Source organism: Sceloporus undulatus, chromosome 2, assembly GCF_019175285.1.
Source record: "Sceloporus undulatus isolate JIND9_A2432 ecotype Alabama chromosome 2, SceUnd_v1.1, whole genome shotgun sequence".
Classification (NCBI taxonomy): domain Eukaryota; kingdom Metazoa; phylum Chordata; class Lepidosauria; order Squamata; family Phrynosomatidae; genus Sceloporus; species Sceloporus undulatus.
In genome coordinates, this window is record NC_056523.1 from 202,434,438 (window position 1) to 202,462,247 (window position 27,810).

The following is a 27,810-nucleotide window of genomic DNA, read 5'->3' on the forward strand; positions in this document are numbered from 1 at the left end:
ACATTCTGCACAATCATGAATACATTTAGGATGTAACAATAGCTATCCAAATACAACCACATAACCAATGCAACATTATGCTGATATGAAATGAGATATGATTGATCTGAAAGCAAAACAAAGACCATTAGATTTATCTTCTATTGATACAAAAAATAAATAAATACCTAAATGCCCCTATATTCATTTGGAAACAAAACTGTAGTTAACAGAGCACAACCTATATTTTGACGTTATTGCATTCTAAATCTTGTGGATTCAAGGGGGTAAACCCTAGGGAATTCAATGAAAAATACATTTATAACCCTTAAAACTGCTTTGGTATCTCAACCATAAGCAACATGACTGTTCTTTATATTAAATGAAAGGTCAATTGTAGAATCTTGATACATGTATTTGACAGAAATGTTTTAAAACTCATACAAGTCTCTGAAAAAATGTTATTGATTAGACATCACATTAGCATGAAGCATGGAAATGATGTGTTAAGCATAATGTCTTGCACTAATTAATGGGATTTTTCAAACAAATTACTTCACAGTTTGCTTTCAACTTAAGGAGGCCCATTTTTCTTCTTCTTCCTTTCCTATTGGAGGTTAGCTATTCTCCCTTGGAGGGCCGCACTTGTTCAGCTTTAGGCATAGAGAATGGTAAGCTTGGACTCATTACTTCTTCTGCTCCTCTTTCCAATCAGTGGTTAGAGACCAGAGATAAGGTGCCATTTAACATTTGGAGTGAAATCCATTCTGGTTTGTAGCCCTAAAAAGTTTGCATGGAATAGGAGTTCTGTTTTTCAGATCACCTGTGTGTTTTATTTAAAATAATAATAAACATCATGATCAATAGAACAAAATAAAGATCATTATTACTAATGGCAACAATAACAACTTAATTTCTGGAGACCACAAAGAATTAACAAAATGGATTATTATTTTAAAGCTAATGTTCCAAACTCTATATGCACACACATACAAAGAAAAGGAGTTGCTCACTCAATGATTATTGATCTTTATAGTTCCTGAGGATCATTTAAAAATGACCCTATGAATATCAGTTAAGATCTGAAGAAACAAACATATAGGGCCTCGTCAGCTACAATGTTGGGATAGCCAACCACCATCAGATCATATTGGCCTGAATCCTATTGGTTAGCCTTATCTAGAGTAAATCCACGGTATCAATTGTTAAACAGTGAGGAGATTACAGCACTGAGGTGATATTGCGCTGAAATCATGCAACTACATGAGCACAACTAGAATGACCTGAATAACGCAATTGAAACAAGTTTTTTCACATTACCTTATAAATCCAGAATTGCGTTTGTCAACACACAGCTAAATCTCATTGTTCCAGTGGGTCTACTCAAGTTGGGACAAACAACAGGATTCAGGCTAATGGGTCTGTTTCTTCATACCAGCATTATGCCTCACTGGCATTGTGATACAACCCCCCCTTTTTTTTTGCATGATCTTGAGAGAAAAAACACACAACATAAATAAATGTCAAAACATGCAGTTTTGCTAATCATATTATTCCTAGCCATTCTGCCCTCAGGAAGTATCCATGTTCATGCTTGGAAAAGGCAAGGTAATATAAGTACTAAAATGTCAAGAAAGTAAATACGAAATTATAACAGTAACCAAAGGAATGTTTAAAGATTTTAAGTTTTATCTTTCTATGAGCCATCTCACACAGTGATTCCCTTCTCACTCCACTATATTCTTTACACGAATCACCTCAGGTCTGTGATTACAAAGAGAATATACCATGAAACTGTAGCACATGCTTCACACTGGTTTCCAAAGTGTCTGCAGTTCTTTAGAGGCCCTGTGATCAAAACACCCTTTCCCAGTACACAGCATATCCAGTTTGCATAGTACAACTCCCACCCTGCCAGGCGTTGCAATTCCAAGATGACTTTGGCAGTCATCTTCCATGAATCCATTTTTAGACCAAGCATGATGATTTCTCAAGAACATCTACACATTAATGGATTTCTACTACTACTCAGAAACAATGAAAGGGGGGGGGTGTAAACTAGATACGTAATATAACTTCCTGCTCTCAAAAAGTGCTATTTTTGTCCTTGGTTATACAACTGTGATACAGATTTTTTTTTGGAGGTATAACCAAAACCACCACAAGAAATACTCTCTCAACATGCTGGCTGAACTGGTCAGTCAGTCTTTCAGACTTTTGCAGAAGTTGTACTTTCCTCCTAAAACATTTTTGCTCTCTCACATTACTGAAATTTGTAATGGCATCTCTAGGCTTTTTTTTTTGCTCTGTAGGATCATGTTGCCAGGGATCATTTTTACGAGGAAAAACCTGCAACAAAGGATTATGTGGACCAGCCTGCATTGCCTGTAAATACCAAACTGATAATGGCTTGTAGTTTGGCAGTACTTTGGCCTTTTGGAAGCTATCAAGTGTGGAAGGTCTTGTTGAGTGGCATCTCCTCCTATTATGCATGGCTAACTCTGGGTTATTGGCATCAGGGAGGAGTCTACTGTCAGCCAAGCTTCTGTATGTTTTCATTTGCTTCTATAAATAAAAAGCTGATAGCCTTTCCCTAGGCATATGGCAGAACATATTTCCCTGGTTCTTCCTCCTAGTACACATTAACATTTTAACAATGACTAGAAATTAAAACAGAGGGGTGGAGCAAAGAGGACAAGAGACTGTCATCCAAGTGTGATTTACCAGTTGTCATGCGAACAATGACTAGGAAGTTGGACATCATACTCTTTTACAGTAATCTGGTCCATCATGATCTCAGATATTTAAAAAAAATATTCCATTCTATATCAAAATTAGGCACATGCCTTTTCTTTACATGAAGAGAAGTACAACAGGACACTGCAAATTCGGCCTGCCTAAACAGTTTCTCTCTCGACTTTAGATTAGCTACCAGACAGCATCACTCATTGGTGGCTACAGAGGTCTGATTTGGAATTTGGCTGTACTTATGGGAAGAGTTACATCACACTTGGGCCAGTTACTACAGAAGGAACAAAACTGCTCATTTGTATTGCTTTAAAATGTACACAGTAAATATGTATATATATATTTTTAAAAAAACAGTAACACATTAACTTTGTGATGTTGAACCAACTAGAAGGTTATGTATGATGCGAGGCTTTAGCAAATGAGAACTATAGATACAAATTTCATTGCAGAGTATGTTGTAGACAAATGTCTCTCTCTCTTGCTTTTAGTATGAAATCCTACACTGTAGGGTTTTTTTCCTTTTTTTTTTTTGTAGTGGTAGAAAATGTTTTGAACAATTGTCTGTGAGCATGAGCCGACGGTTTGTTACTGAGATCCCCAGAATGCCAAAAAATTTGCAATGCAAACAATTAGTACTGTATGCCAACTCTGCAAAAAGCCCTAACACACACACAGCCTCAAAACAGAGGCTTCAATGTACAACCTCAGATAGTCTTTCTGGTTTCTGTGTACCACTTTGACATCGTGACAGCCCAAGTGAAGCTGCCTTCAGCCTGGCAATTCCTACATGCCAAGCATCTTCAACCGGTTAGAATGCCACAGGAGAGGAAATAAATAAATAAATAAATAAATGCTAGCAGCACAACCATCAAATCATTTTCATATTGAACCTGCGTGGTCCAGGGACCTCCCCTTCCACTACTGCGCCATTGTTTTTACGGGGGACATACTCTAGGTCAATGCTGGCTTTATGCTTGCCTTTCCCTCGGCTCCACACAAAAAGTAGTAAGAAACAAAATAAAACCACCCCAAGGAATGTAAAACAGCCCATGGCTGTTGACACCAGTATTGTCTTCAGGTCCAAGGAAAATGTATTGACATTGGTCCCATTGGAACTGGTGTCATTGGAATCCGTCATGTACATAGGAGTCCTGTTAGCATAAAGGAAACGATCTGAGGCAAACCCTTTGACAGTGAGGGTGGCTGATGTGGTGTCGTTCCCAGCAGCATTGCTGGCAACACAAACATAGAGCCCACTGTCTTGGTCTTGAGCAAACCGGATCTCCAATGTGCCATCTCCCAGCACAGTAGCTCTTCCGTTAGATTTTGTGGTGACCAGCCTCCGTCGTGGGGTCAGCCAGGCAATGGTTGGCTGAGGGTCACCATCAGCACTGCACAGGAGTTGTACTGTCTGCCCTTCTTCTACCACCAAGTATTGCAGCTTCTTCTCACGTATCCTGGGCTTCTTGCAAGTGAAATAGAAAGAAAGGGCAGTGCTGTGGAAGTCTTTGAAGGGCCTCTCTTTGACACTATCTGGGCCAGCACACATAGGTTGCTGGCCACCAAACTGCAGTGTGGGCTGCCTTTGTAATATCCAAAGCAAGCGACAGTCACAAGAGAGAGGGTTGTTGCTTATGGAGAGGACCTCCAGGGCTTTGGTGGAATGGAACACATTCTCTTCAATAGTTTCCAACAGGTTTTGAGACACATTAAGCACACGAAGGAACCGCAGTCCTTGGAAAGCATGGGGTTCGATAGTACGCAACTGAGCCCCAACAATATGAAGCTCCCGCAGGCGCAACACATCTGAGAGCATGCCTGATTCAATGGTGCTGATGGGGTTATAGGAGAGATTCAGGTGGGTCAGGTAAACCAGGTGCTTGAGAGCAGCATAAGGTATGGTGGACAGGTTAGTATTGGTGATGGAGAGATATGTGAGGTTCAAGCCATACAGGCCATTGGCAGGAATCAAATCCAGCATAGGCCAGTAGTCTATTTCTAGATTTTTTAGGTGGAACAATTTCTTAAAGGCATATGGAGGCAAATGGTTAATGTTGAGATGTCTCAGATGTAGGCTGATGAGGTTGTGAAGGTGGGAAAGGGCTTCTGTTGGTACAGCTGTGAGGTTGCATTTTTCTAGGCTGAGCTGCTCCAGGCTAAGCAGTCCACTGAAGGCCCTGTGAGAGATGTAAACCAGATCATTATCCCCAACCTCAAGAGACTTGAGGTTGTGCAGATCCTGGAACATGTAGTCCAGCAGAATGACAATCTTGTTCTCACTGATATCTAGCTTTGTGAGATTTGACAACCCGGTGAAAACCCCCAAAGGGACCAGCTTCAGACGGTTCCCTTTCAGTCTCAAGGAGCGTAAATTAAACAGATTATTAAAGGCTCCAGGCTCAACATTGGCAACAATATTGTCACTCAGATCTATCTCCTCGAGCAGCGGGAAAGCTGTGAACTCCTCCGGGTTGACACTTTTCAGCCTGTTCTTGCTAAGATCCAGGATTTTAGTCTCAATGGGGATGCCCTCGGGGATGGCAATCAGGCGTCTCCGATGACAGCTGACAGACTTGTTCTGTGCTGAGCATTCACAGCGGGCTGGGCAGCCTATGGTGGAGCCCATGAAAATTAGCAGCACAGCCAGACCTAGAAATGGCTGCCAGCATGATATGGCTGTGTGAAGCATGACTCCACTGATGTTGTCTAATTCTCTGTCACAGGCCTGCCAAGAGAGAGGGGAAGAGGAAAGAAAAGAGAAGAATTAGCTTAATAAGAGTCTCACTCACAGGTTAAACTTCATTCATTTTCATTTAGAACATCTGGAACAAAGCCTGTCAATCTCTCTCTCTCTCTCTCTCTCTCTCTCTCTCTCTCTCTCTCTCACACACACACACACACACAAATTTCAGGCATGCACTTAATCACTAGTTCACCCAAGTTCTTCCATATGCTCTGCAATATACTATATATATAAAGTGAATGTGTTGGCCAGACGTTTAGCAGCGGCAATTCCGTTATTAAGATAACTTGTAGACTTTATTCATGCATAGTTTTAATAGGTCAGAGTTACTGCCAACATTATTTTAAAACATTTTAAGGTAAAAATCTAGTCATAGGCAGCATATATTGGTTGGTCAGTAGTTTAGCAGCAATTTTTTTTAAAAAGATGATTTGTAGACCTTCATTGCATACACTTCTAGTAGGTCAGAACTCATATCAATACTATTTCAAAATATTTTAGGATTAAATCATATCAAGCATGTACGTATTATGCTTTAATTTTCACAACAGCCCCGTAAGGTAGATCAGATTGCTGTTATCACCATATTACAGATAGGGAGCAAATACTGGGAATAAATGACTTGCTTAAATTGGTTGACAAGTTACAACAGAGGCGACACGAAATGCACACTTCTTGATTCATAGCTTATTCTCTCCTGCAATATGGTGTACATAACTGGTTTTTATGCTGCCATTTTATCATCCAGAACTCAAGGAGGCTTAGAAATGATGAAATGTAAAACAATAAATGTAAAGCAATAAATAATACAGTCAATAAGAAGGCATTTCATTCATACCTAACTTGGACTCACCAAGTTAAAACCACCACCACCACCACCACCAAAAGCACTGAGGATCAGCACTGTTAGAGAGTCAGCGGTCAGGTTTAATCCAGACTTCTTGTCTTTCTTTAACCCAATGAGAATTCTAGGCTCCCCTCTATCCCCAACTAGGGCCAATCTCTGGACAATGAGATCAGAGTAAGGCAATAGCAACTACCCTCTGGACATAACTTGCCAAGTAAACTTGCCAAGATTGGTTTGCCTTAGGGTTATCATAAGTTGGAAACTTCTTGAAGGTGAAGAGGAGGAAGAGGAAGAGGAAGAGGAAGAAGAAGAAGAAGAAGAAGAAGAAGAAGAAGAAGAAGAAGAGGTTTAACTCTGAATATGCTGTACAAGAAAACGTACAGTCTTTGTAGTTGGATCCCTCCTTGGCCCACAAAGCAAACCAATTACAGTTTCATGGACAGACATGCCTTACATGCCTCTCTACACACCATTTCCTGAGTAAATTGTGCAAAAGACAATGCATCTTAATATTGGTGAGGTCTGTCACCCAGCTTTAAGCCACAAGGACAGTTAATGCTCAGAACATGGCCTTTTTCTTCCAACACATGCTAATGGCATTCAGTTGCCTAGCACAGACTTCCTGTAATAATATCAAGTGACCCATGGTTAGCTGGATTTTCTCCAAAACTATGGCACAGCGAATCTCCAATATTTGCACTAACTCTGACCAAATTTCTTTTAAAAATCTTTCTTTTCAGTATTATGATATACCATAGGGGCAGAAATTCTTGTTAGCCCCAGCTCCAAACAAGCTCAAACTACTTTTGAAGTTTTTTTTTCTTTTATTAAACCATTTTACTGGAGGATCTCCTTCTGAACTCTTAACACCTTGATATAAACTCAGCCCATCCAGTCTGTCTTTGGGACTGTGGAGCTTCCACTCAAAATCACATCTTCCCATAAAGACTGGAGATTTAAAATGAAATCCCATGGTTTATTGGACAGTTAATTCACCTATCTGTTGTACCAACTCAATTTGATGGCTTTCTTCAGGAGGCAAAAATCATGCATTTTACTATTAAATGAAAATAGAACTAACAGAGGTCAATGGTCACTTTTTGACATTTCTCTTGTATCAAAGTGAATATCCCCTTCTTCCAAAGCAGGTGCAAAAGCAGTGACCACAAAATCCACTGTGCTCACCCTTGTGGGATCTAAAGGTGTAAACTGGCCCACCCAAACCATCCTTACAGTTCACATTAAAAATACTTGAATATATCTTATTTATTAATTGAATAAACTGTGAACAAGATTTGTGTGCTTTACAGTAGTTTAAAAGTTCCATATGAGGAAGACCCATGCTAGAAAAAAAGAGAGAGATGCTGATGCTGTGTGCCTTCAAATTGTTTCCAACTTAAGATGAACCCATCCGATGGTGAGAGTGTGTGGCTTGCCCAAGGTCAACCAGTCATTTCCCATGGCCAAGCGAGGATTTGAACCCTGTCCTCTAGAGTCACAGTCCAACATTCAAACCACTATACCATGCTGACTCCTACAAAAACAAAACGAAACAACAGAAAAACCACCCTTGCATATCAACGCATCTAAAGTAGATTTTATACTTTTCGGTCTCCCAGTTATCCCTAGAGTGCAACCTCTATCATCTTTCACCATTAGCTATGGCACCAAAGAAAAGAAAGGAAGAAAATAAGGAAAGGGAAAGAAAGACTCAGATAAGCAAACCCTGCCCACAATGATCAACAAATCTCTAAGTGTTGTCAGCTTTTTATTGTGGGCAATGTACTTTGGAATATATAAATCATTCCTCAGGGGGTCTTTAAAACATACAAACAAACAACCACACTGCATAAACAGATAACTGATTCATTTTTTTAAAAGAATACCTGAAAGATATCACTAAACCATTTCTTTATAAGACATTCCGCTTCACTGAAGTTTAGTAGTTTTAGCAGCTTTGTTCATCTTCCTTTCCACAGAAACCACACTAGGCATTCTTTACATGTAAACATTGACGTTTTCCCACAACATGAAGTAATTACAGCTTCCCCTTTATCTTTCCAAAACAAGTACCTTTTCTATTTCAGACCAGGCTTGTTTTCCTATTTGAAACCAAACTGAAACCTACCTTACTTGGATTTTTGTAGAAAATATTAGATATGGCACCAGAATTCTAATAACACAGTTTTCGTGTGCATTCCCAAAACAATGACCTTATGATTCTTCCCACAAATTTGTGACAATTCCTTTGTCGTTCCTTCCTCTATTATCCCAACTGAAGCAGCAAAGAATACTAGTCTCTTTTTATAGCTGTGAGCTAGCTGCAGATGCAAGGACATGTTGTTAATTCCTGGAAAAGAACAGCTGTATATCATTATCTCAACTGTTTCTTTGTTTTGAATTAAATCCGCTACAAGAAAACAAAGCGTATAAACTCAAGATCCATTTTCAAGAGATGCATTTATGGAGCCCAATCTCTGCTTTAAAATAGTTTTTTGGGGAGGTATGTGTGTGTGTGAGGAAAATATTATCAGAGGTCTAGCAGCCATATCAAGGATAAGAATTTTGCTGCCCTTTTTTTGGGGGGGGTCCAATGTGACCCTTGTGACCCCCACTGACTCCCCCAAAGGCCTGGTACCTTATTTCTTTAAGCCAAATATTTGTTTTTCATCCACTGGAAAAAAAACCTCACCTTGACCATTATATTCAAGCCAATGTATTTGTACACAGATCTGGTGAAGCACCAAAGAGAGTGAATTTTAGTTTGAGCTTTTTTCCCCAGTTGGTTCTACAGATAATTTCATACACTTGGTCTGAAACAGAAGGGATACTTATTTTGCTGAAAAGAAGGAGATGAACGCAAAAAATATGACACAGTGTGGGGAAAATCTCAGTAGTCTGCACAATATTCACATGCAAAGAAAGCTTGCAGTAGATTGTACCATAAGTAAATGTTCTTATATAACCAAGCTGGTAAAACTACACAGTTTTTTATGCAGCAAAGAAATGGCTTGGTAAGACCTTTCAAGTATTTTAAATGTTTATTTTAAAACTGTCAACGACATATTTACCAGCTCTTATCTGTTCCTTGTTTTAAAGATTCCTAAGGAAGAAATGTTGTATATTGGACTGAGTCATGTACAATAAAATACTAAAAGCACTTTGAGATTTGCTTCCCCCCCCCCCCAGATGCATTCAGATAATATCTGGATAGCCTCAAGTTGTTTACCCTTAAATTCTCAAGCAATGAAGACTTTTACATTTGCTATTAACTCTGGACTGGAATGCTTATTTTGTATATTGAATAAATAATCTTCCAATTGACTACAAACTAATGAGCTACAAACTAATGAGGCTGTTTGAGGTAAAAAAAAAAAATACACACCTCATCCACCATAAGCAATCATGTTAACAAAAAAGGCAAAGCAATCACACTAAGTGTGTGTAGGTTTTTTTTAATGACACAGCTTTCCAAAAAGCCGAGGCTCCTGTTGGTTCACCACACTTTACAACAGTGGCAGATGATGGCTCTGACACCAGCCAAACAAGACAGATCTGAGGTCAGTCTACTATTACCTATAAAATAATAGGAAGAGATTACTGTGGGGATGGGAGTGGGGTGAGACACCATTTTGAGATTTTTAATTAGGATCTCATGCTTATTATGGGGGCCTTTCTCAAAGTCAGCCAGCCCCAATGCTGGAGTTCCACTTGTTCTGCCAACTGTGCCAAACTGTTGGGGAATTTGACTGAATTAACAGTTTAACTGGGGGGGGGGGCTAGGACAGTGTCCTTTTAAAAGTAACAGATCAGCATAGACAAATGACTACACAGTTCAACACTCTACATAGCTATGTCAAAACCTAGATATACTGTTTGCCTATGAACAAGGAACAGAGAATCAAAGCCAATATCAGTATGTCTGACAAGTCCAGAAGTGGAATGGATGCAATGACAGGTGGTACAACTCCTTCTTTTAAGCATTTATAAGGGTGAGTGAGGAAGGGATTGAGGGAGCGATATGGAGTGAATAATATTATTTCCCTAGTAACCATTTAGAGGTTTCCAGAAAACAGTTGGCAGTATCTGAAATGCGCTGGAAGTTTCTGGATGGAACTTTTACTGGTCACTTCACAGAGAAGACTATTTCCTAGCTCCTTGGAATGTCTTGTACGCTTACTGCATTAACACAGTGGCGCCCTTTCTATTTCTCTTTGACATACACATATAAACACTATAAAATATAGGATGTCCAACTTCTTCTGAAATGAAAAGAATGGACAGCACCTGCCAGGGCTAAATATACAGTGCATAAGAAGGGTGGAAACACATCACACACACATACCGACCTCTCATAACTTTGAGAACACATGTCAACCTTGACCTGCACAGCCTTTCAATTTTGCTCTGGGTCTTCTCTCCAGCAGAGACTGATTGCTTGTGGCAGGTTATGTGCCTGCACTCTGTTCTAGCCTGGAAACATGAATGAAGCCTCTCAACTTTCTGCGACCCCAAGAGGAGATTGCAGCACTGTCTGGGATGGACAGGCTGCTGAGATTCATTTAGGGCCTCCTCCTTCCTTTCAGCAGAAGTCTTGCAAGTAAAAGAATTGCTTGGGATGTCCAGCTGTGACAAACTCACCAAGCTAAACTTCACTTCATTAGGAATTAAGTTACAACTGAAAACCCATCAAGCCCTGTGATTTGGGCTTTTCCTGTGAATTCTGATCAAAGAAGCTTTCAGCCACTCTGATCATTACTTTTGGAATGAAGCCTGGGAGAACAGCACTGCTGATTCTTCTGCTGTGCAGGGAATTCATTTCCTATCTTATCCATCTAATAGGCAAAGCTAGAAGTAAACAGGCTCAGAGGAAGACAAGCACCCTGCCCCACCCCCCACAGTGTTCATTGTAGCTGTTGAAATGTGAAAAGCTTGACTGCAGATATCCATGCTATTCAGTAACAACACTAAAACCCACCCTGAGTCCTGAAAATTTGATAATCAAGGATGTCAGTCAAAAAGTTCTTTACTGTTGCCTAAGGAAGAGGAACAGACAGTCCTTTAGACACTGCTGGGCTGCAACTTTCTTCATCTCTCATCCTTTCTCAATGGCTGTGCTGGTTAGTGCTGATGAGAGCTGCATTCCAACATCAGGAGGGGTCACCCCACCCCTGCTGTATGGCAATGTTCTCAAGGCAGCCAACTGAGGTCCTTTCAAGGCTGCTAACAATATAAAACAATAAAAATCAATGTCAAATTATAAAAGCAACAAATTTCATATTTCCAAGATCAGTAAATACCATCTAACCCTTCCAGTTAAAAGCCCAAGAGAACAAATGTTTTCCAAGCCCCTTTATAAGTCACTACATGCAGATTCAGATGTATCTCTCATGGGAGAGAATCTTGGAGGGTAAAGACCAATACTAAGAAGGCTTTCTGTACTATCCTAAATGATGGGCTTGTATGTAAGGCCTCTGAAGATGATCTCTAAGCAGAGGACATAGGAGTTGTAGACAAGGGTGGTTAAAGTACACTATCAATCAGTACAGAACTGTCATCATGATATTTATTTTGATCTGTATTTTGACACAAGCTCATGGAAAGAGGAATGAGTGACTAAACTGATTTTCAGTTATCTTAGGCTTGCAAACAGATCCTCCTTATTTGCACCAGCCTTAGATACAGCTGCACAATGAAGGAGATAAAATAGTGTAATGGGCTCAGCCGTGTCTCCATCACATGAGTAGTACAGGGTATCCCTGAATTGTATCACCTGCCGCCACCCACTAACCCCATGATAAACGACTTACATCACTGAGGAGTTTAACATGCACCTTTCTCCACCTCTGACTCTATAGATATTTTCCCACTCCATCTATGGAAGCTGGGAATCTTATACATATGCATGCATGCACACTCTAGGCAAGGCTCATGGAAAGAGTGGAAAAGAAGACAAAGGTTTTATTTTAAATATGCAACCTTACAATGTGTTTGAGCATTGGACTATGACTTTGGACACCAGGGTTTGAATCTCTGTTCGGCTGTGCAATCCCACCTGGTCACCTTGGGAAAGTCATACTCTCTCAGCCTCAGAAGAAGGCAAAGACAAAACACCTCCAAACAAATCTTGCCAAAAACAACAACAGCAACAACAAAACATGTGATAGGTTTGCTGTTGGGCTGCCATGAACTGGAAATGAGTTGAAAGCACACAACAAGAACAACAACCTCACATTAGCAAAAGGATGTCCTGTACATGAAGGCTTTTTCCTTCAGGTATTACTTAGGAGTCAGTTACAAAAACAGTCTAAGCCCCATTCAGCCATGCTTATGGGGGAAAAAATAAGCTCTAATGAGAATAGCTAAACATTCCCACTCTACTCACAATACAAATGGGATTCTGATCTTTGGATGTTCATAGGAATTTGGGAATCTGGACCTCTTTGTTCAGCCTACAACCAAACTGCTCAGAATATGCTGTCTTCTGCGCAAAAGAACTACATGTGAATTTGGTGCAGAATATGTCCAATTGTGAATAGCCTTCAAAAACTGTTTGGTTTTTGTACACTTTGTTGCAGTGGGAAGAAAATAGTTAAAATTAACCATTTGTTCCTTCAAGAAGACACCTAGTGAAGAATTACATCCTTATGCAGGGTCCTTCCTACATGGTTATTTTAACATGCATGGAGGAGAAGAATTCTAGCCCTGCATTCTCCATCTTCAGTTGCTCACACAAAAGTGACATCTCTGAAGAGGGAAGACTTCTCTACACATGGAGAGTCTCTTTGTGAGCAGTAATCTTGATTTCCACCACTTCATGTGAGCAAAGCAAAAGAGAGGCCAATGGGATTCTTTCTTCATGTGCCTGACCTTTAAAGGAAGTATTCAATATCTATCTTCCTTTAAACTTCACGCTAAAACCTAGAGCTGATTCACTGCCCCATTAACATGAAAGCCACCACTGACCACTGGTTACAGAGACAGTTTTTTCTTACAACCAGTTGTTTCCAAGCTTGGGAGGGGAACACAATGTTTAGTCCTGATCTGAATTATGAGGCTGCTGGTAGTGTGACCCTCAACCCATATCATTTGTAAGTTGAACAGTTGCTTTTTCCATTATAGTACCGTCTACTACATTTAGAGTTGTACTGGAATCTTTGCAAAAAATTAATTGACACCTCTTCTTCATTTGGCTGAGAAAGATATGCTTTCAGAAAATCTGTTCCTAAAAGAAAAGGAATCCTTTAGTATTTTTATTCACTCTCCCATTGTACTACCTATACTCCTTTTCCATGCACCAATATAAAAGAAAATCAGATATCTTTTAATTTATATGGTCTTTGAATATAAGACTGAACATGGAGGTTAGTGCACTGGTGAACAATGAACAAAGCTGCTTTTAAATGATTACTTAACAGTTTTGTTTGATCTCCCCAGAAGCACTTGAGACCTCTTCTGGTATATGTTCTTGGTTTCTTTGAAATGCAAAACCTGTATAAAGAAAACACGGTAGTTCTGAATCTCCATTTGGACTACATTATGTAAATGGTTTGGATGTAGCACTATGGCCAGTTCACCCAAAGATTATCAGTACTTTTCTGGATATGAAAACCAGGGTTGCCAGATTAGTATCATCCCAATTCCTAAAACGTCAGAACCAAAACCTGAGGCCAAGGGACAACCCTGGTGTTACAGGAAGCAGATGCTAGTAATGCTACATGGGATAGGCCCTGGTGATGTCATAAAACATATGATGCATTAAGCATCAGCCACAGATGCTCATACTATGTCATTGGTGTTAACAAAAGAAAGATAGCAAATTTAATAAAGGAGAGCACGGGGATTTCAAGGCAGTGATCTTGCCCTGAGAGGCCTTTCTTTTGCCCTCAGAACAGGAGACTCGAGACCAGTTCTGAGATCCAGAAATCCTTATTAAAAATAATAATAATTATTATTAAAAATGTGTTATGCATACTAAATCTATTCCCAGCATTCTCCTATTTCACAGTTGAAGAATGTGTGGCCCTTCAGAAATTGTTGACCTACAACTCCCATCACTCCTTTTCAGCATAACTGATGGTGAGGGATGTTGGGTGCAGAGCTTAGAAGCATTATTTTTTAAAATGGCAGGTGCCAGTATTTCCCAGCCCATGTTGACTGGGGTTTTTTTGGGTGCAGTAATCCAAACAGTAACATTTCCAAGCTCTGTTTGGGAGTTGAAGCCCAACAACACTCGGAGAGCTATGAATTCCTCAATCCAAATTACCAGATGAAGATGCAGGACTATATGAACATATGTAGCTGCCTTAACAGACCAGAATCACACACCATAATTTAGTGCCTTAAATGTTTATACCCCGATAGTTTCCAAGTTTGCATGGGCAAGTACTGTATTCTTATATGGTTTTTTATGGAATAAATTATATATCTTAAATATCAGTACTTGAAGAGGAGAGACTGAAAAAAAATTGAACCACTTGCTACCATCTCCAGGTCATAAGAAATTGTTTTAAAAAAGAATTTTAAGTGAAATTAATTTAATTAAACAGGTTTGGACTATCAAAAACGATAACTCAAAAAAGAAGATGTAATCAATACAATCATTTAGTGTGGAAGAGAGAGGATTACATTTCCTGATCTCAGAATCCCCACAGTCTCACTCCTCCAGATGTTCCTAATAGTCCATCTCAACCCCAGTTAGAAGACTTTTCCTCCCTTGCTGTATTGTCAAGAGAGAAATGATTCACAAACATATTGACCAAAGCAAACAGAACGTAAGGAGACAAACCATCTTTGCAATGTCTATAATGCAGCATCATATCAGAGCGCCTTTACCTCAACCCAGCTGCTCTGATATTTTGATGAACCTGCCTTTCAGGAATGCAAATTTACCATCTTCATAATTGGCAAGGGATGGGTTTGTGAAAAATGGGTAGTGAAGAAAATAGGCCCTGGGGTGGATTGATCCATGTGGCCAGGGGTGGCACTTTGAATACTGCTGTGTTGCCACATGATGTAATTAGTGAACATAGATCTGTGTGTATGCTTGTAGTGCTGAATTACTTATTTCCAGAGAAGCTTGTTTCTCCCCTCTTAATAGATCTGCAGGGAAATGTATGCACATTAACAGGCATGCACTGTTGGTTTACCTCTGTTACAGGCTAGGAGGCAAAGAGTACTTGAAAGTTTATAGATGTTATGATTTGCAAAACTGCTAAAAATAAAGACTGGCTTCTACCACAGAGGGCAATTTTAGTTTAGGGCCTAGGAAATTTAAGCAAATTAAAAGCAATACATTACTTCTAATGCTAAGGCAGGGATTTCAGCACTTAGGAGAATAATTTTTCTTATGAACATCCAGCAAGAATATCGTAAGGAAGCAGGGATTCCAAGAAAAAAGTGCTACATTCAGATTCACAACTGAATTGTAGATAACATAAGAAAAGTGATATCTAAGGAAATAGGACATAAATCTTCATAAATTTTGTTCATTTTTAAATGTATAATTTAAAAATATTTCTCTCCAGTGGAAAAAAGTCCTCGAAAAGTGCAGTTTTCAAAGACTATTCACTGTTCAGGATTTATTTTGTGAAAAATCCAAATATGAGGGTTGTTTCCCACCACAGAAAAGTTCCTATACAGGAAATGTGCTTTCTCTGTAATAAAACAACACTTTTGTATAGAAAATGCTAATTTTTATGCAGAACACCCCCCCCCTTTTTTTTTTTTTGGCAGAGAATTAGCCCTGAACTGGATTTTCATTGTTGTGGTTTTATATCACTCAGGAAGCCCCCGCCTCTTTTATCTGAGATTCAAGTATTTTCAAATACTGTTTCTAATAAGGAGCTATCTTTATTAGGACAGGTTGACTAGAAATGCAAGGAATGGAACCTGCTACAGATGCAAAGTAAGAGCTTTGTGTAGCTAAGCTATAGGTATTCTCCGGTAGGGATCATGGTCCTTCTGGGATTTAGGAATTCTGGTTTGTTTGAACAGCAAATTCAATGCCTTAACAAAGCTTAAGACCTTACTATCCTCAGGGAACACCTTCCACTTGGATCTGCATTTTGATGGACTCGTTTGCATCAGCTACAGAAGCACTGCAGAAGATCTGGGGATGGGTGGGCACTGTGTGGACAGGTAGTAAATCTGAATTTATTGTAGAGGACCAGAAATAGATGTAGTACTATGGTAGTAATGAAAACAATATAATCTCTTCTCTGGCTTATACTGTTAAACTAGATATATAGGCATAACTCCAATTGTTCCAGTTGATTCAGTGGACCAAATAGGGTTTTCAGGTATCCTTTATTAAATGGGATGCTCCCTATTTGAGGCTAGAAAATTTGTCCTATTTGGGACAAACAATTGAATTTAAGCCATAATAAGATTAACCAGGTTACATTCAGTACAGTTCAAATCTTTCTTATATGAAATGCTGTTTTGGATTACAGAGGCCCATTACAGACGTACTAGGGTTAGGAAGTGGCAGCACTTCTGCACCCCCCCCCAACCCTAGTACATGCTCAGCACGTACAAAATGGCGGTGCGGTTGTGACGTAGTGGGGCCACGCAAGGGCGCTTAGTGCGCCCTTTCCGCGACCCCGGAAGGAGCTCCTTCCAGGTTTGCATCGCTGGGCGCAGCCTTTAGATGGCTGTGCCCAGCGATGCAGAGGAGAAAGGGGCCAAGCGGCGCCTTTCTCCTCCTCCCCGCCGCCGTGGGGTGTCCTTGGGGCTTGAAGCCCCAAGGACACCTCTTTCCAGGCCGTGGGGAAGCGGCCTTTTGCCCCTTCCTCACGGCCCAGAAAGCGGCGCTCTGACCGCTGAGGCCCCGATCCGGCAGGGAAAGGGGCGGGTGCAGGCCGCTGCTTTTCGGTGGTCTGTAACGTGCCAGAGTTTTTTTGGATTTTAGACCAGGATATCATGGAGATGGAATCTAAGTCTAAACATGAAATTCATTGATGTTTCATATATACCTTATACACACATTCTGATGTTTTTAATAATTTTGTGCATAAAACAACATATGTGTACCATGGACCATCAGAAAGCAAAGATGTCACTATCTCAGCCACCCATGTGGACAATTTTGTGCAACTCACATATTCAGGCCAAGACCAAGAAAGAAAACTGTGCTGCGGCTTCATCCATTTAGGGTAGGGTGAGGAAGGTGGGAACAAAATAGGAAAGACGACAGCAAGATAAGAAGAACCACAAAGCAGCATTCCTGTAGCACCATGTTCAGCAATTCTTGAAGCAATGAATACTAAGGCAGCTTGCATTTCTCCATGGTGGCTACTTCCTCCCACTGAGCCTTTCTTCATTACACTAAAAGTTGTCATGTTGCTCTGCTCCTTAGAATACGTATTAAATGAAACCCTGTTACACCCTTAATTACCATAACAAAACCAAACAGAAAACACTAACTCATCACTAGTAAAACAAAGGGAAGGAAGAAGTAGTCTTGTAGTAACTAATTAGTTTGGCCTATTCTGAAACAGGCTGGTTAGTCTTAAAGGTGCCACAAGCCTACTTTTTCCTTTCCTCTTCTATCAGGAGAAATATCTATATTTGAGAAACTGTCATATGTAGCTGCATTAGTTGCACTTCCTGCAGAAACTAGCACTCCTTAGGAAGAGAATTTAAGAAACACAAATTCCACAGATTGTAGCTCAAGATGTTTTGATTTCCAAAGCAAAAGTTAATATAGTTCCTCTTCTCATTGCACATCATAGAACTTGACTGGAATGGATACTGACTCTTACTCCAGCTATCATGATGGGACTTCACTCGAGGAAGGTAAACCAGCTCAAGTTGCATCTACACTGAAGAATTAATGCAGCTTGATACCACTTTAACTGCCATGACCCATTGCTATGGAATTTGGGGGTTTGTAGTCTTGTGAGATGTTTGCCTTCTCTTGAGATGGTTACTTGTCTGTGGTGCCACAACAAACTACAAATCTCAGGATTCCATAGGATGGAGCCATGGCAAAGTGGTGTCAAACTGCATTAATTCTGTGGTGTGGCAGCAGCTTTAGGAAATGCAAGGGAGTCCACATGCTTCATCATTTTCACCTAGCATCTACTGCCTACATATCTTTCCCCATTAAAAGAAGATGTTATCCTGCTGCTATATTGCCTTTGGTCAAACAACAGCTTGCTATGCAGCATGGTGGCTAGTGTTACAATAACACAAAGGGCCTGAAGAACAGACTGATCAGATCCCAGCTATCAGGCCTATCAGCAGTGCATATTATTATAGTTTTTTTTTAAACTTTCCCACCTGGATAATTATGTTGGCAGCTATTCTGTTAGTAAGTCTGTGTTGCAGTTCTGTTTGTCAAGTCAAACCGTAAGCTCATTAAGGGCCACCCATCCTTTGAACTGCCAAAGTAGAGTCTCCTGCATATGTCACAGAAGAAAGCTGTTGACCTCCTGTTGGGTGCCAATGTCCACACTGCATAAGGAAAAGATAGGGAACATGCAAAAACTGTCATCATCTGATTTGTTTTTTGGCTCATGCATTGAGAACCCATACAGTGTTGTACATCTGTAAATGCCTTAACAGGTCACAGAAATAATTAAATGGCTCAAAGTAGTTCTGAAATTCATTACTGATGGATGGAAACTGAAGAAGAAAAAAGCCACTTTGGTTGTCCTCAACATACCTACAAATCACACAGGGGCCTAAGCAGCACTTGTGTCCCCTTAAACTTAATATAACCTCACTTGGCTTATATTGTGGCTTCACAGAAATCTAACAATAGGTCCTCCTTTATGTCATATTCAAGACAGGGAGATCTGCTGAAGTTCCAGGAGATCATAGCAGTTGCAGCATTGACTTTTGCAGTTTCTTTGCGGTTTTGATTACTATGGTCTCTCTAGGAATCTCTAGGTCTTCCAGTTCAACTCTTCCAGAAGTTGATCATAGAGTTGTGCCAGAGAACCTAGAAGTTCCTAAACACTTCTCTAGGCATCTGTAGGTCCTCCAACATGTTTCTGTGGTCAACTTCTGGCAGGGGTTGACCATAGAGTTGCACGGGAAGACCTAGAGATTCCTACGGAGGCGTTCTCTCAGGTAAAAAGAATAGTGCTTTTAATATTTTCATTTTTTCCATATTCATGGGGGTCCTTCACCCCTAACCCCAGCAAATGTGGAGGGACCACTGTATGTGGTTAGTGTCAAGTGAGGAAGTGCAACTAATGCAGCTACACTTGCCTGAGGCCTATTTCCAACAACTAGTACTCATCCATTGATTCAACAGTATACCCATTGAATCAATGGGATTTACATAAAGGTAAGCATACTGTTCAGCAATTGATTTAATGGGTCTGCTTAAATTGGCAAATTGCTTGATTAGAGATTGATGCCCCACGCAGCAGATTTTTGATGTCACAAAAAGGCAACCAATTAAATAGCATTAATTTATTAGTGTATGATTACTGCCAGGGATATAGAATTGGCCATTGTGGGATTTTCTGCCTCATGTACAAAACTAGACACTAGGGACCTTGGCTTGTGTTTGTGCTTATTGGGGGCATTTTCTGCTGTGATCCAGACATCAAATATTGTGAGTTAGTTTTGGCTTGTCCACTGGGTTTGGCTTGGTCAGTTGTTCAGGCCTTTCACTAATTGCAAGGCTGACATACTGCTTTAGGTTTTTATATCGAGAAAGATAGTTTTTAAAGGAAAATATACAAGCATGTGTTTCTTCTGAAAATAATTAACACCTTAGATTCCTTTTCTATTCAGTGGCTTTCAATCTGCTTAGTACTGCAATGCTTAATGCAGTTTGCTTTCTCACAATCACTGATGTGCTTAGCACAGACCCTGCACTGATGTGCTAAATATTGTTTTAAAAAAGCAAGATTTTTGCAATGGTTATGCTGGCTAAGGCTGCTGGCAACTGCTATCCAAAAATCATCTGAGGGAGTTGCATGATTCCCATCCCCACTCCAATTGTTCAGAATGTAAGTATCTATATTTCCTGCTAACACCACACAAAACTACAAGAAGACTAAACATACAGAGATAGATGCTTGCTTTTCTAAAAGAAGAAGTAACTACAGTGGGCCCTTGGTGCCCACTGGGATCTGTTTCCAAGAAACACACACCCAGATACCAAAAGATGTGGACGTTGAAGTCCCATTAAATACAATGGTGTAGTAAAATGTCATACTTTGCATAAAATGACAAAATCAAGGTTTGCCTTCTAGAATTTAGGTTTTTTTTTAAAAAAATGTTTTCAAGCCATGGGTGGTTGAATCTGTTGAAATGGAGGGCCCATTATTTTTGTTAGACTGATGCAGAGATGAGGAATGTGTGGGCATACAGGAGTTTGCTGAAGCCTTAGCTCTAGCCAGCATTGCCAGTTATGAGGCGTGATGGGAGTTGTCACCCAATATATACAGAGCTACATATTCCCCATCATTTGTGAAAACTTGATTTTCATGGTGAGAATAATCCTGACTTAAATAAACCGATAAAACATTTAACTGAAGAGGTTATTAAAGCATTGGCACAATGCTGGGAGTTGGTTGGGATTCCCAAGCTTTCCTCTTGTTTTGGGTTGATCATGTTATCACGCAGTTCCTTGGAGATTACAGTTTGTAACACCATTCAACCTTGCATGTTGCCACAGGATGTCCAATGAATGGGATGGCTTGATAAAAAATCAGTCACGATAATAGAAATGCAACTGTGTCTCCAGCCATCATATGTGAAGTCCTCCAGATGATTCTAAGTGTAAATGATTGAGCATGGCCCAAATTACACTTCATGAGATAAAGCACCTGCACAAGTATGGTGGCCATGCTGGCTGAGGATTCTGGAAGGTGTAGTCCAAAAAGGAAATTTCCTCTGCTCTATTGATTAATACCTTGATAACCCATTTGCTTAGCAGCTTCAACTATTGGGTACCTGTTTGGTTCTAAACTGCCAGTGTTGCATTGGCAGCTTTAGTTGCCTTCTAAAGAGCAAATTTTATAGCTTCGTTTCCCAAAGTGGAAATTTCATAAAATTAGCTCCATTACCTGGATTCCTGGTGATCAAGTTCTGAAATGAGGTACATGCTTTTTCTCTCCAAAGCTCTCACCTAAAAACACAATCTAATTTATCATAAATTTCACAAAACCAGAATGTTTATGTCCTTCCATGGACAAACATGGTGAGTAAGCACAGGAATCAATGACTATTTATTTCAGTACATTGAGTGTGGATGATTATAATTACTTGGTAATTGACATTTTCCCTTGCGGCCATGTCCCCACTTAGCCTTAATTATTATGATTTTTCTTGCTGCTTCCAAGCAAAGAAGACAACCTAGCACAGGAAACATGGTATGTGATGAAGTATCAAGTTTTCAAGAACATTTAGGCACATTCCTTTATTATTTTCTTTTAGGTGGTATCTACTTATTTTTAATGGTGTTTTTCTAGAATACAACTTGCATCCCTTATGGGTGCAGATGGAGTGGAGTTGTTGTTGTTCTTGTTATTTATACAGTGTTTTGACAACCAAGGCCCTTAAAACGGCATATATGGAAATCCAAGGCATTCACATCATTAAAAACAAAACAAAATACTCTTGAAAAAATGGGCCAGAAGACATTTTAGAGGCAAAACAATCCAGTAATCTAATTCTATAGGGTTCATGTTCAATAGGCTTAAATACTTAAGGCTTCACTTATTTAAAATTAGCAGGTTACATTCAACCAGGTGTTGCCCATAGGAAGCACACAAAAGGTGATTCATGCCTACTAATGCTTATACAATTCCTCTGAGCAAAGAAACAACAGATGGATGCTCCCAGCTTGGTGGAAAGCAAAGGAAATTATTTCCAAGAGCCAAAATATAGTCTGGGAAAAAAAAAAAAAACCCACAACACCACCCTCCTTTTAAAGCTGAGCCAGGGTTGATACTCCTCTCTCCTATGCATTTTTTCAGCATCACTGAACAAAACAACTAGGCCCTTCTTTTTGAAAAATACATTCTGTCTCTTTTATAATACACTACAAAATCTACTCATATGACCTTTGAACTAGCTGATGTTCTATGTTAATGGGAAGCCATAAACCTTCACACAGTCTTGGTAAGGTGGAGAAAGGCAACTCAAATAGGTACCCGAGGTGTTCACAAAGCTATTAGTTCTGAATGGCACAACAATGGTAATTGATGTACTGTTGCTTTCGGAATAAGGTAACCAAAGCTATATTACATTTGGCCTGTTCTGTAGAGCAAACAGTACAGCCAAACTGGCATTTCTGCTTGAGTAATCTAAAGAATAATATACATCGAGGAAAAATGGAACTGTGTGGATTTCTCTTCTTTGGCATATGATGGTGTAGTACCTGTGGCAGTTCCATTTCATGATCCAGACTGGGTTGCCGCCACATTATCATGAGCTGACAGCTGGAAAAAAACATTTTGCTGTCAGAGGTAGTACACAAAGTGGCACCACAGTTTGGGAATTTACGGCCTAGCAAATTTCCCCATAGATTCCCCAATCTATGAATTCATATGTGTTGGAGACACAGTAATGCTTTTTGCCCCTCTTCCACTGCTAATTTCAGCATAGAAATGTGCCGTAGTGACACTGAGTGGAGAATTTGGTAACACGTGAAAGGAAAGGAGGCCAACCCATTTCCTCCTGGAAATATTGCCTTGTGAGGAGCTGAGGAGAATTCATCTCATTATTGAAAGCAGCTGGTGTGGGAATAAAATGAGTGAGCATCAAACACCTGAAGGGCTATCAAGATACCATCTCTCACTAATTACTGTCAAATGGAAAGATTCCAGGTGCAGCAGAAAATATGGTAGGTCTGCACATTTATTTTTTTCCCTCTCCCCCCTTCTCAAAAGCAGAAGCAAAGGACTTCTTTCTTCCCTTACATCTACCATAATTATTTGTCACTTGTAGGAAACACTCCACCAGCCCTACCAGCTCCAAAGTGTGTGGCTGAAGCTATTTACACAATTCCAACTGACTTAGTGAGGATGAGCTTTTTGCTTTGAGGCTTCCTTATTTTCTGCTCCAAACAACCAAAGTGGACCAAGTTCTTTTTAAACTGTTGGTTATGCAATGTTTTTCCTGATTGTGATTTTTAAAAACCATCCTGCTTGCTTGCTTGCTTATTTCTTTCTTTCTTTCTCGCTATTTAGATCTCAGGATAGCTTACAATAAAATCAACTTAAAACAATAAATATTTACAAGATTAAAATATATGTATTAAATAGCTTTTCAATTTAAAACCAGTCTCAGAGTGGTTAAAACAAATGGTAAAACATGCACAGCCTGAATAAAACAAAACAAAAGGCCAGGTTTTAATGGGCTGCCAAAGGATTCTAACACTGGTGACAACTGGACCTCCAGAGGGAGGGAATTCCACAACCAAGGTGCCACCACAGAAAGGGCCCTCTGTCATGTCCTCCCACAATGTATTTCTTCTACTGATGGGACCATTTTAGAATAATCATCCAGTCACTAGAGTAGGACAGAGCTGTTGGGTACCACTGTTGTTCTGCATGAACTGAGAATACCATCCAAACACTATTTTACATTTCAGGACTGTGTGGATATCTATAGATAAGCAACCTTGAAGGTATGCTTATCTTCTATCATTTTTTTCATCACAGAGAATCTCCCAATATGCTTCAGAACAACCTCCCAATTCCCTGGAACACTTCTGTGAAGACCATGATGATGTAGAATACTGTTCCAGTGAATAATGATCCACATTTGTTTGGATTACATTTTATCACAAATTTGTCTAATTCACACTTCCTCAACTAATGAGCAAACAAAGCCACAAACCAAAATGCAGTTATTTTCACTGTCTCAAACTCTGTAATGTAGTTTACAATTTTTTAAAATGTATACAGAAAGCTGCCTGATAGGGAAAACTGGTTATAAAATGAACATCCTAGTTAAAAAAAAAAAGAAGAAGAAGAAAAAAAAAAGTAAAGTGGTTTGCAAAAAAGGAAAATATATGTGTAAACAGTGTGCAAATTTCATTGCAGCCTTTAAGATCCTACTTTGTGTGGGTGGGCTCCACACACAATTTGATTTCTATAGATTTTTGTGTACATTTTTAAGATGGATGTATTAAAAGGTCTCATTGAGTAGATGCAGAGTCCCATTGAGTAGATGCATAGTCTCACTGAGTAGTTGTATGATTTTTAGAAATGGAGGCACAAAAATGATGTCATGAATGTTTTACACATCTCTCATCCAGACTGGCTGCCTTTTCCCCTCCAAGGCAACCACAGCATCTGACAGAAGGAAGGGGGAGAACAGGTTAGATCAGTGGTTCTTAACCTGTGGTCTGTTGATCCCCAGCCGGGCACAACGTCCTCATAGGGGATCCACCAAGGCTTAAAGGCTGCTCAGCATATCTCCCCCTGCAGCAGAGTGGCCACGTGACAGGAACCAAGGCAAAGGCAGGCTGGCTGGCTGGCTGGTGCATTGATGTTCAAGCTGCTCAAGCTGCAAACTGTTAGGAAGAAGCAGGAGAAAAGTCTTCCCTCCCTTTTAAATCCTGGGGGTCTGCAGCAACAAAAGACACTTAAAAGGGTTCCTAGTAAGGAAGAGTTTAGGAACCACTGCTCTAGAGCATCTGATATAATCAGGCCTCTGCTAGAAGCTTGAATAAGCCCAGTGCTTTCTTTTGTTCTACAATAAGCACCCCAAATATAATGGTTTCTGTTCAATAGTTTGGCCAGCTAGAACCGAACATGTCCTTCATATTTCAGGTTTGGGTTGCAAAGAAGGTAGCTTCAGCATCGAAGTAATTTTCTGATTTTTCTAGCAAGACCGCTGATATCAGAAATGAACTGGGCAAGACAATCATTAGCAATTTCTAAGGGGTCAGCTGTTTCTGAATTCAGATTCCCACAAAAGTAAGAGTTTGCTCACTTCTCAAGTGCTGTCCTATTAACTTCTAATTGGAGGAGGCAATTGGAGAAGAAGGATCAAGCAGGGAGGGAAATATCCCTTACCTGTCTTGCAGACTGTTAGCAATTGGACACAGAAAAATAATTACAAAATGAGATGCTGGATTTATAACTTGGAGAAATAAGGGCTACCCAACAACAACAACAAAAAGACAAAGTCTGTATCCAATTCCATCAGTAATGAGTTCTTGAGGATTAATTTGGTTGAATGATCTAATTTGGGATTTAAACATTACGCTGCTAAAAGAATCCATGGACAGAATGAAAAGGCAAGTGTCCAATGCACTTCCAATTGTTCTTCTCCCCTCTGCCACAAATTTGGCACCAAGGATAGAAAAGACTTCTAATTTGGGCCTTGGGTTGTCTGGAAGAGAGTTCCTGTAATCTTTCTGCTTCACTGATTCTGCATCTCATTTAATAATCTCTTTAATTTTCTTCCTTTCTTTATGGTTCCTAATTCCTTCCTCTGCATTAGCCATTTCTGTAATGGCTTTACTGGGTACTGAAAAGAGTGAGAACACCTTTTGAAAGAGAATGTCCTCTGTTTTAGACTGTGGTTGTCAACCCTGGTGGCAAATACCTATTTCAGGACTATTGTGGCTTTATCTCAGACAGAGACATGCTTTTAAATGTGTTTTCTTACCCTTCTCATCACAGCAAAGAGCAGCATGGCTACAAGTTAATATCAGACTTAGTGTGTTGCTGCCAAGTACGATGGTTTTAGGAACATATTATTATGTTGCTTTGTGTTAAAAAGGGGACTGAAGTTCACCCACAGAGCAATGTACAGAAGATGACATTTTCTAAGTGCACAATGAAAATAGACAACAGACACCACTTGGAAACAAGCCAGGGGGAATGGCTGATTCATACTGAAACAGATGTGTGTGTACATACAGCCCCCATTCATTTCAGTGGACTATGTGAAGATCCCACATTCTATTTCCAACATCTGCAAAGAAGAACTGGGGGGAAAATAGTTGTCAGAAACCCAGAAGAGTATCTGGCAGTCTATACAGAGAGGTCACCTACCTAACTTGTATAAAGCAACTAAGCATATAGCACCCAGGAGATCCTTTTAGAAAATAGCAGCAGTACATCATGAAAAGGCATGGTTCACTTAAAAAAAAAGCAATAACGCTAGGAAAGTAAGAGAGAAATAGAAAGAGAAGAAGATCCATACTAGATGGATAGACTCAATCAAGGAGATCACAGACCCAAGCCTGCAGGATCTGCACAGAATGGTTGAATACAGAGAGGCTTGGAGTTGTCTCATTTACGGGGTCACCATGAGTCAAAATCAACTCATAGGCAGTCAACAACAATAACAACAGCAACAACATCATGGGGTGGGGAAGGTTTTGCTGGGACTGCTGTTGGGTGTGGAGAAGGGTTAATCTTTGCTCTCTATGTGCTGTGGTCTGAATGAAATCAAGATCCTCCTGAATAAATGATTAAATAATCACACAATCCCAGAGTATAACTAATTTTAGAGATTACAGCAGCAATGCTGTTTTAGGATAGATGAATCACTGGTCAGTTTTGCTGCTGCCACCACTGCCACCACCACTGCTTCTTCTTCTTCTTGGTGTTTAAATCTCACGTTCTTTCCATCTTGTTAATGAAGGAAATTGCAAATTTTGCTAAGAACCAAATGAAATTCATCTCCATTTGCACCAGCTCCATTCATTCAATCACTGGCATCACTAGGGTTGCCTGTCACCTGGTGCTGTAACTCTCCCCCATTGACTTCTCCCCATTCCACACCATCCAGAATCCTTGGTAATTTTTTTATGCTATTGTTATTCATAAATCATAATTTCTATTTAACACTGAAGTAGGGTTGCCATAATTAGCTAGCATGAAACCGGAACAAAATGTTTTTTTAAAAAGTAGGACAAAATGTAGGACAAATTTCGCACAAAATGTAGGACATGCAAGAAAAATGGAGGATACAACCAGGTAAAAGCAAAAAAATTAATAACATTTTTAAAATATTTTAAAAAATTAAAAATTAATATAAAACCTTATTTACAGAAAACATTCTTCCTTGACAGAAGGCACACGACAACAAACATAATAAAATACATCTCAGGAAGTAGAATAAAGATATAGAGATCTTACATGTGAGAGCCAGTGGTGGACTCCCTCTATTTTCTTGGGGCCCAGCAGCCTTCTCTTTGCTTTGAGGCTAGCCGGCCGGCTAGGCCCCATATGACCCTTCCCGCCACTGAAGGAGGCCTCGCCACAGCAAGGCTTCCTTTTGTGGAGGGTAGTCGGCTGGCTAAGCCCCGCATGGCGGAGAAGCCGCTGAAGGAGGCCTCACCGCGGCAAGGTTTCCTTCTCTACAGGCTAGCCGACCGGCTAGGCCTTGTGCGGCAGAGTCCTCAGTCACATAAAACCCTTTGTTTCAGTGTAGTCTGTCCCTTTTTCAAGATCCAAATTTGGAATCCCCCCCCCTTAAACTCATACATAGTTTCTGTCAAATTCATGATGACATACAGAGATTGTGAACATTCTCATAAAAAAAATGATCC

The 27,810-nt window shown here is 40.0% G+C and overlaps 1 protein-coding gene across 5 annotated transcripts in view; it reads right to left on the minus strand.

Annotated features, from left to right (window-relative positions):
• Positions 1-312: 312 nt before the first annotated feature.
• Positions 313-27,810, minus strand: part of LINGO2 (leucine rich repeat and Ig domain containing 2) — a 774,940-nt gene continuing 747,442 nt past the window's right edge. For 4 of the 5 annotated variants that reach the window (XM_042449989.1, XM_042449990.1, XM_042449991.1 and 1 more), the window contains one exon: positions 313-5,455. In XM_042449989.1, the coding sequence (XP_042305923.1) occupies positions 3,599-5,419 (1,821 nt within the window). In that variant the 5' untranslated portion in view covers positions 5,420-5,455 and the 3' untranslated portion in view covers positions 313-3,598. Of the gene's footprint in view, positions 5,456-18,605; positions 18,684-27,810 lie in introns of those variants that run through there. The other variant, XM_042449992.1, reaches the window with a different exon arrangement.